Source organism: Lontra canadensis, unplaced genomic scaffold (genome assembly GCF_010015895.1).
Source record: "Lontra canadensis isolate GAN:19392208 unplaced genomic scaffold, GSC_riverotter_1.0 scaffold53, whole genome shotgun sequence".
Classification (NCBI taxonomy): Eukaryota; Metazoa; Chordata; class Mammalia; order Carnivora; family Mustelidae; genus Lontra; species Lontra canadensis.
This window is the reverse complement of record NW_022631047.1, coordinates 6,483,192-6,493,936: the sequence shown is the minus strand read 5'-3', so window position 1 is coordinate 6,493,936 and position 10,745 is coordinate 6,483,192. Positions and strand designations below refer to the sequence as shown.

At 34.0% G+C, this 10,745-nt stretch overlaps 1 protein-coding gene across 8 annotated transcripts in view; it reads right to left on the bottom strand.

Annotated features, from left to right (window-relative positions):
• Window positions 1-349: 349 nt before the first annotated feature.
• The window catches only part of MON2 (MON2 homolog, regulator of endosome-to-Golgi trafficking), a 106,342-nt gene continuing 95,946 nt past the window's right edge, over window positions 350-10,745 (bottom strand). For all 8 annotated transcript variants that reach the window (XM_032874640.1, XM_032874642.1, XM_032874645.1 and 5 more), the window contains 3 exons: window positions 10,435-10,642; window positions 7,986-8,068; window positions 350-1,707 (listed from right to left, as the gene is read on the bottom strand). In XM_032874640.1, coding sequence (XP_032730531.1) covers window positions 1,544-1,707; window positions 7,986-8,068; window positions 10,435-10,642 — 455 coding nt within the window. In that variant the 3' untranslated portion in view covers window positions 350-1,543. The remainder of the gene's footprint in view (window positions 1,708-7,985; window positions 8,069-10,434; window positions 10,643-10,745) is intronic.

Here is a 10,745-nt window from a genome sequence, read left to right as displayed (position 1 = left end):
ATAATTACATAATTACAATAGCCTCAAAATTGTTTCTCATCTATTACTCAATTCTAGTATCTTCTCCTAGTTTTATATTTATTTGAGAGGCTGAAGTGTATAAATTCTATTAAAATCAAAAGCCTTCTAGCACATTAACACAATACTGAAACCATTGTGACTTCTTAACCATTGTTTTAAACATCTTTGCATCTTTACATGTTTAAGAAAATTTAAGAAAAATATGATATCATAATCCATTAAATAAAAAATACAGTGATCTAGGTTAGTTTTTTAAGAAACAATTATGATAATGTACTCGAGCATTTTTCTTCTTCACTAAGAGAGGAAAGTGAAACAAAATTAGCAATTTACTCGATGACAGAAAGTTTACTGTACTTCTAAATGATTCACTATCTCCAAAAATACATTTCTCATTGTTTTAGAATACACACACATTTTAAATTTATGAGTTAGCATAGTTATTTTTCTTCTTGAGAAGACATTACAAAATGAAACACTGAAATGAACGAAACTTCACAGGCAAAATTTAGGAAATCTGGAATCATCTTGCCTGGGTCATAATTCAAAGAATGATAAATGCTTAGTCAGTGGGAAAAAAAAATCAGTAGAAATATAATATGAAAAGTCTTTAAAATTCAGATACCAAATATAAAAACAGACAGACTTATGTGAAAGCTGGGAAAGATATTTAAAGAAATGAGGTATGATGGAGCCAGAGCGCTACAATATATCCCAATGTATTAATAACCTATACTTCAAAGTTGCAAAATCAGCAAATCATAAACTATTTGCTGCTGTGTTCACATGATCTTTCTGGTCAGATGTTTAATAGTCACTAGTAAATACATTTAAAATAAGCACTGAGACAACTGCATGATCATATGGTGAGCATAATTTGCTTAAGAAGGCAAATTATAAGTAAAAATGTAAGCAAACAATTTTGTATTAATAATAAATACTAGCTTCAAGCATTTAACATTATCAATATTTTAAAAATTTAAATAATAAATGCAACTATTTTATACAGAACTGTACCATTTATTATACACAGAAGTTTATCAGTTCCCTTTGTTAACAAAGGCTGGTTATAGATAATGTGGAATGTTACAGTACCATCTTGCATAAAATTTTAGTACACTTTTGTACTTGAAAAAGGGTGCAAAAACACCGGCCTAATAAATCTGACTGAATGAAATAGCTTTTCTTTCATTTTAAAAAGTACATCACATACACCACAAACTGTACATAAGCTCACTTTTAAATCACCCATTGAAGATAAAGTAGCAGGCGTGTTGTAGTCACATCAACTCTCTCTCCGTCCGTTTAACGCACTAAAGGCTTCCACTGCTACTCATTCAGGAGGCTCTGTTGACATGGAAGCTCATAGTATGAACGACTGAATTCCGCTAAGTACAATTTACAGGAGGCCAACAACAGCTGCCAAGAATTCTTTGTAGTAAGAAATGTCCTTCTCATAGAAGACGCACTGAGGATCAGATACTCTTGAGATACCTTTCTTCTTTAAAATTATTGTAGCTGGTCAAGATTCTCCATTTTGAACTTTGGATGCTGGTGGTTGCATGAAATCCTTAAAAGGAACGAGGGCCTCTTTAAGCGCAGAGCAGACTTCTGCAGATGAGCAGGTGATGCATTCTACTAAAGTTGGGTATAAAGCAATCACTTGTGCCCAGGTATTTCCATCAACTGTAATTAAAAAGTATAAAATCTCAAAAACTTGTGGTTTAAATAGGAGAGATTATGCAATTAACATAAACAATCCTTTAAATACAAGGCAAAGAAAAAAAATCCCCAAATACGGAGATTCCACAAACTTGTACCCTTTTTTTTTTTTTTTAAATCTTTGGGAGATTTCCTGCACTATTTAGTAAGATATGAAGGAAAAAAATATGGTCAGTGTGCAGAGTCATCAATACCAAGAAATCTGATAACGTCCATTTAATTTTTTTTTTAAGATTTTATTTATTTATTTGACAGAGATCACAAGTAGGCAGAGAGGCAGACAGAGAAAGAGGTGGGGGCAGGCTCCCTGCTGAGCAGAGAGCCCGATGCGGGGCTCCATCCCAGGACCCTGGGATCATGACCTGAGCTGAAGGCAGAGGCTTAACCCACTGAGCCACCCAGGCGCCCCTGATAACGTCCGTTTTAAACGACACTTCAATTTGTGAAGGCCCTGGAAGCTGACAAAATAACCTGGAATTCAAACTTTTATCATTTTCAGTATAAGTGCCAGATAATGTAGTATGTATTTCAAGAACAATGAGAAAACAACTCCATTTCTTATGTAGTTGTATGCTAAAAATATAAACATTTATATGATTTTCCCAGTAACGTCCTTGATATTCATTTTAGTTTCAAGTGACCACACAGATCCATTCTTGTCCTGTACTGCTCCCTAATCTTTAATGTATATCACTACATTTAAACTTCAGTGGGGAGGTACATGTCTGTGTTCTTCACCACTATCACCAACAACCAGTATAGGTGAATGCTATTTGGCTATTTATATCCTAATTAATTTATAATTTCCTCATACTCTGAGATCACATATTACATTCCTATTTTCTTGGAAGTACTATGCATGTTGCTGAGAGTTCAATATGGAATAAAACCAGCTGAGAGATTTCATTAGATAGTATATGTATACGACACTTCATGGAGTAATTCTCAAATCTAGGAGGCAGTACAGTATAAAAGAAAGAATACTATGTCATTCATGAGGAACTTTAATTCTGTTTTTCACTCCAATTTCTCTTTATCTCAACTTCTGTTGGAGAATAAAGGAATGAGTTTCTCAAACTAGTGTCCTTCAAGATACTTCTTATAAAAAGAAATAATGTTCAGGTAAGTTTGACACATGTTATATATATTATCTTCCTTTTTGGGGAGTCATAATTTACATGAATTTATTAAAAACCTGCAGTAAAAGAAGATGTTTAACTTTATTCAGGGCTTCCAAAACTAATTTGGTTATGCAAATTTTATATTCCGTATCTACTGACACCACTCATCATCATTCATCATTAATAATCATTGCTTAGTACTAACCTTGGGAAATGCTGACCTGTTCATGTAATCCCTACTTCACCCACACAAGGGCTTCCTCAGAGTGGGAGTAGGGCTGATGGGTAATGGTGAGGGAGGGAATGTCAGGCCAGAGCTGTTTTTATCTGTTTTATATGTTGGGAATCAATATCAGATTTCTTTTGTAAAAAGAATTGTGCTGCTTGACAGGAAAGAAGTTTTAAACAGTCTTCTCCAGCTGTTGTTTGTGAAACTTTCCACTAATCATTTGACAAAAGACTGCACAGAGAGGATTCTCGAAAAATGGCAGAGTAGGAAGTACCAGGAGTCTCTCTACCCACCCAGACAACAACTGCATTGGCAGAATCTGCTTGATGCCAACTATTTTGGAACTCTGGAGTCTACTGAAGGCTTGCAACTTCCAGGGGTAGACTTGGACAGTTTATTGTGATTAATTTCAGTCAATTTCAGGTCTTAGCACAGTAGCAGCTACACATCCCTCACTCCTAGCCATGTGGTCGGCAGGTGTGCACATGTTTCTGAAGCAGCTAGCACAAAGCCTGCAGAAGGCCAGTGGACAAAAATAACCCAGCCTCCAAATAACAGGGATCTGTGCTCTCTAATCGATGCTTCTGATCACAAAGGTGCAGATAAAGAGGCTTCAACAACAACAAAAAACCCAAACACCTCAATTCAAAAAATGTGCAACGGGTTTAAATAGATATTTCTCCAAAGGAAATATACAAATGGCCCATAATGCACATGAAAAGATGCTCAACATCATTAATCATGAGGGAAATGCAAATCAAAACTACAATACGACCCGCCTCTTACTCATTAAAATGGCTACTATCAACAAAAACAAAAATAAAAACAGAACAAACAAAAAAACCCCAAGGATTCGTAAAGATGTAGTAAAATTAGAATCTTGTTCACTCATGGTTGGAATGTAAAATGGTACAGCCATAGTGGAAAATAACATAGTGGTTCCTCGGAATGTAAAATGGTACAGCCATAGTGGAAAATAACATAGTGGTTCCTCAAAAAGTAAAAAATAGAGTGGCGCCTGGTGGCTCAGATGGTTAAGCATCTGCCTTCGGCTCAGGTCATGATCTCCAGGTCCTGGAATCGAGCCCCATGTCAGGTTCCCAGCTCAGCAGGCAATCTGCTTTCTCTCTCTGCCTGCTTGTGATCTGTCTGTCTCTCTGTATCTCAAATGAATAAAAATCTTTAAAAATAAAAAAAATTCAAAAATTCAAAAAAAATTAAATAAAAAATAGAATTACCATATAATCTAGCAATTCTACTTCTGGGTATATACTCAAAATAATTAAAAGCAGGGTCTTGAAGAGATTTCTGTACACATGTTCATAGCAGCATTACTCACAATAACTAAAATGTGGAATCAACCCAAGTGTATACCAATGAATGAATGGATAAGGAAAATACAATACATACACAGAGACACACAAAGACACACACACACACTGAAATATTATTCAGTCTTAAAAAGGACATTCTCCAACATTCTATGATATGAATGAATCACGATCATATTATACTAAGTGAAAAAAGCCAGTCACAAAAAGACAACTTACTACATGGTTCACCTTATATGAGGTACTCAGAGTATTCAAAATCATAGTGATAGAAAATAGAATGGTGGTTTCCAGAAGCTCGAAGAAATGGGGAATAAGGAGTTATTGTTTAAAGAGTGTAGAGTTCCAGGGGTGCCTGGGTGGCTCAGTGGGTTATGCCTCTGCCTTCAGCTCAGGTCATGATCTCCGGGTCCTGGGATGGAGCCCCGCCATCGGGCTCTCTGCTCGGCAGGGAGCCTACTTCCCCCTCTCTCTCTGCCTACTTGTGATCTCTCTCTCTCTGTCAAATAAATAAATAAAATCTTAAAAAAAAAAAAAAAAAAGGAGTGTAGAGTTCCAGTTGCAAGATGATAAGAGTTACGGAGATAGATGGTGCTGATGGTAGTACACTATTATGAATATATTTGAATTTGAATATATATTGAATATATATGAATATACCACTCAACTATATACTTAAAAATAACTTATTATAAATTTTTATGTGTATTTTACTACAGTTTAAAAAAAAAGGTTGCACAGATTGAAACCTAGTATCTAGATTCCCCCAGATGGAAAGTCAACTGACAAAATTAAGTCTTGGTTTATTATAGGAAAATACAAAAATACATTAAGATCACATCTCAAACTCAGGAGAAGTTACTCAAATTTCTTAAATTAAAATATATTTTTAAAAGCCCACTATAGATCTTGGTGGGCACCTTGGACTACCTACCAAAACGGAATGAAAAAGCTGCAAGCATTGATATGGAAGAATCTCCATATTATATGAAGCAGAAAAAAAATAGAGTATTCAGAATAGTAGATATAGTATGGTCTATTACGTATATTTATTTATATTCAAAACTGGGGGCATACTGGAGTACATATTTGGTATTTACATAATAAACTTTTGGAAAGATCCACAAAATAATAAAAGTGGTTGCCTATGGCAAGTTAAGAACCAGACAGATCTAAAATAAGGTAAAGATGATCTTAAAACTTTTCCCTGTGTGTCTTTCTATGATTTGGAATTTTTGAACCATGTGTAATATTATTGCTTATCAAATTTTAACGTAAAGATCAAATAAAACAAAAACAAAATTCCTCCAAATTAAAAATAAGTCTAACAAATGCCTCTCTCCTCCTCGAAAGCCCCAAAACAAATGACAAATGTCCTAAACAAATGTTGGGTGTACATTGGTTCCAAATCTTGTACCTGTCCTCCTGAATTAATTCTGGAATAGCTACAAGCAATCCAACATATTTCCACTGGAGAGGCCTGAATTTTTCTAAGTTACCTTCTTTTTTCCTGTTTCTTAATGAAGCTTATCATAGCTAATATAATACCATCATCATTTATGGTTACATTTAATTTAAATTTTCACTTCATATATCCGAAGCTACAATTCAAACTCTCTTAGACAATTTGTAACAGTTTACTTAAATAATCTGTCACTAATGCACTGTCCTATTCATGGCCCACTGGTTTAAAAAAAAAGGAAAAGAAAAGAAAAAGATTTTTAAAAGTTACATTTTCCTTCTTTTTTTTTTTTAGATTTTATTTATTTATTTGACAGAGAGAGAGATAGCGAGAGAGGGAACACAAGCAGGGGGAGCGGGAAAAGGAGAAGCAGGCCTCCCACCAAACAGGAAGCTTGATGCAGGGCTCGATCCCAGGACCCCAGGATCGTGACCTGTGCTGAAGGCAGAGGCTTAACCAACTGAGCCACCCAGGCACACCAACCAGAACATTTTTTGAGAGAGCTCAAATTTGAATTTGATGGGATGAAATCAGAGTATTGCTCCCATAATTTTCTTACAAACTCTACCCCTCCCTTTGGATTGAATAAATATAAATCTATCGCTCCTTAAGATTTAGTGTAATACTCACCCGTTCTAGGCCAAAGCACCAGTGGGTAAATTTTGAAAACAGAAAAATAAGTATTTACTTATATAGGAACTTCCAGAACAAATATCCTATGACTCATTTATTAGGCATTTATTAGGAACTTCCTTGGGTATTGAAAGTAATGTTACTTAAAGTGCCAGTCTGCTAAGGTACTTGGGCCAGAATATAAATCAATACACTTCCCTCTTTAACAAAAACTTGTTGTATTAAAAATGCCAACTGGGGTGCCTGGGTGGCTCAGTCGTTAAGCAGCTGCCTTTAGCTCAGGTTATGATCCCAGGGTCCTGGGATCGAGCCCCGCATCGGGCTCCCTGCTCAGCGGGAAGCCTGCTTCTCCATCTCCCACTCCCCCTGCTTATATTCCCTCTCTCACGGTCTCTCTCTCTCAAATAAATAAATAAAATCTTACCAAAAAAAAAAAAAAAAAAGTCAACTGACCCACTGTGTTCACTGACACAATTAACTTATATTCTGGTGCCAGCTCTTTATCCTGTCCTCAAACCACTTTGTATTGCAATGCAGAGCATTCAAAATAGAACAAAGCATGCCCCAAAAAGCCTCTCAAGAAGTTTACAAGTTAAGGGAACTGAGCCATGTATGTATGTAACTGTAACACATACGGAGTGCTTTAAGACAAAGGTAAACATGCTACAAATTCAATAAAAAGAGAAATCACTCACCATTAAGGATTAAAAACAAGGCTTAAAAGCAGAGTGATATTTGAACTAGATAGAGTAGGCAGAAGACTGAAATAAGCAAAAGGTTGGGAATACTTGGGTAGACTGAGAATTTTAGTTTGGTGGGAAAATAGGATATGTGAGGTCTAGTGGAAATAAACCATAAATCTAAGGGGGTTTGACAACAATACTCTTTGCATTTGGTAAGTAATGGTAAATGAAAATTTTTTGTTTTACAAAGATAGGAAAATGAACGATCAAAGCTGCACTTTTCGGAAAATCATTTCTGGCAATAATGTAAAGAATGGAATGAAGAGGAATGAGTAAAGAAGAGGAATGTAAAGAAAAGGAATGAGTTACAGAAAGGAGAAACAAATGAGATAAAGCTATTAAGTGATTCAAAGTTGTATAGTTTATTCAATACAAACACAGGATGGAAGCCTACACCTACCCAAAAACTCAAGTGATGGTCTACATTAAAAATATATGAACTATGAATTATCCATGGAACATCCTGAATTCAGACCAACTTAGTTAAAAAAAAAACCAAACAAGCTGTTATTTAACATAAAGAAGCTAAAACATTACAAATTAATTTTACTTAATTAATATCCTAATGGACTTGATTCTTTGCTGTTATAAGGCCTGGAAAAAAGAAAGCCAAATAGCTGTTATATTCCTAAAATTCAGTTAACTGAATAATAATAGAAAAGTGCATCAGAAATAGAACATAAATGCTATGAGTTTATAATAACTGAGTTTCTAAGTACTTACCATTCTCAGGCTGAGTTTTCTTAAGTGAATCAATGAGAGTACTGACTGCCTTTAAAACAAATATGATTTCCGTTACTTGTTGCCTGAAAAAGAGATGGGAAATTATTTCCATCAGGATTTTAAGATATGCCATGTGTGTTTTTTACTAGGTTTATACAAGTAGATGTACTTTGGAAAAATACTAGACACAATACAATGCAAAGTTAATATTAGTTTTAAATTCTTATAAAAGAAAAATTATTTTATTAATATGTAGTTCAGTATGCAAATAAGATTTACAGTTATTTTTATCATAAATTATCCATTTCAAAAGGGGGGCATCTATTCAGGCAAATCTAAATTTATTTGTAAGATATTTCACATAACTATTTAAATTTAAGATATTTTATACATCCTTTTAAAGCTTCTCTACAAATTTTTTTTTTCCTTTTTAACTAACTAGTACTAAAAGGGATTTGCCAAAGTTTAAATGGAAATAAAGACTACTACTACCTCCTGGCATGTAATTTTACCATGCTGTTAAAAGGACATTTAAATTTACAATAATACAGGGACGTCTTGGTAGCGCAGTTGGTTAAGTGTCCCAACACTTGGTTTCAGCTCCCTGTGATCTCAAGGTCCTGATTTCAGGATCATGAGGTCAAGCCCTGTGTTGGTCTCTAAGCTCAGTGTGGAGTCTGCTTGACTCTCTCTCTCCCTCTCCCTCTGCCCTCTTGCACTCTCTCTCTCTCTCAAATAAATAAGTAAATCTTTTTTAAAAATTACAATAGTACTGGGGTGGGAAAAAAGTATGATAGTACCTTTAAAGTTTCTAATACAACAAAAGAAACATGCTCAAAATTAATCCTAAGGCACGATTATTTGGAGACATTAGCAATGAAGAATTAACTTGGGAGTAAAGGATCAAGAGTAGCTTGATTCCCTTCTTTCTCCCTAGTCTCCTCAGTCCTGATACAAATCTGTGTTTTCATTCTACAAAAAAGATTTTTCTATTACTACGACAGTATATTTCAAGTTTCCTTTTTAAGCACAGAAGAATGTCATTGTGTTGCAATGTAGTTTAGAAAGTAATATAATGATACTGAGTCAAACACAGGATGATACACTGTAACACTTTTATAAGGCAACTATAAATAAGACTCAATTTAAAAGCAATAAACACTAAAAACATAAAGAGGAAAAATTACTTTCTGAAATAAAATAATGTTATACTGTAATAAATAAAAAATATTCCAAGCAAAGCAACCTTATTACTGCTTTTCAAAGTATACTTCAGAGATCAATTCTGACAAATCAATTTTCAATTATGCCCATAACCAAATTACCAACACCTGTCTTTGGAACTTTTTCACGTATAATTCTAAATATGAGAAGGTATAATTTATGTTTAAGAATTGGTAAGCACTGGTAATTAAAAAAACAATAACAAACTATTATGTAGCTATTTTTCATTCATCAAATTTTAAAAACATAAATCATAAACTGGCAAATAATTTTAAAATGCTAAAAACTGAGGAAAAGGACATTTATATACTCCTCGGAAATGTAAATTGGTAGAAATCTCAGGTAGGCAATTTATAATATACATATCAAAAGCTTTTAAAATGTCTTTATCTTCTGACAAGCCAATTCTCACTTCAAAAATTTATTATAAGTAAATAAGAATATACACAAGGATTTAGGGGTGGTGATTTACCTCTCCAATGCTACCTTATGAGATGGAACCTATCATGATTTTCGTTAATTCTTTTTTGACTTTGACAACTTTGTCTTCCAATATTATTTTGTTTCATTTGTTTTGCCTTAAACTCTAATTCCCATATTTAAAAATAGACTGGTGACATAACCATAATTTATTATTGCATTTTTTGATGAATTCTGATTTCTACCCCACCTTTGGGGGCTTAGCAGAAAGACCTAGAGTCCATTTTACTAACACAGCATGGCTAAATGGGAAGCAAATTAGTCCAGGAACAAGGGCTTAATTAAACAAGCCAGATGAAAAGAAGATCTAAGACATGGCTAGCTGACTTACAGAGAAATTTAAAAATAACTAAAACAAACTAGGAAGTTTGTGGAGTATGATTTACCATTATTTTCTCTCTAGAGAGAGTCACACCCATGTGCTCATACAGATCCATAAGTCATTATCCAGAAATGCTTAAGAAGACATATTTTAGAATTCAAAATTTTCTTTTAAATCCCAAAAGGAAACTTGGTACATATACATTACTTAACCTCCATGAGCAGTCTGAAAGAGCACCCCATAATAAAACACACTAATATATCTGCAGCAAAACTTACAAATATTTACACTGTATAAAATAAAATTATAAACAGCTTCAAGTCACATCAAATCACTTATGAAAACAATTTGGTGCTCAGAGCTTTTTTTATTCGTAGTAATTATGATAACATATTTCCTTCATCTATAAAATAAAATCTATACCTTGGAAGAGGGCATTTACCACTTAATCTTTCATCCTCTATATAGCGATGAAGCACATCTTGAGATCTCTTTAAAAGCACTGAGAGTGCCATTCGTGAGATGTAGCCTTCTTGAGGTGTTGTGACTTTATTACTGAAGGAAAACTGGAGCAATGTTTCAAAACACATTTTAGAAAATTCCTCTCTCAAACGAATATCAATCTCTGCTTCTGTAAAATTGACAATTATTGATGGTTAACAAAAGGCTTAATTAATAACCTTAATGATAACAACTCTTAGCCAACTAGAAATAGAAGGAAATTCTTCAATTGA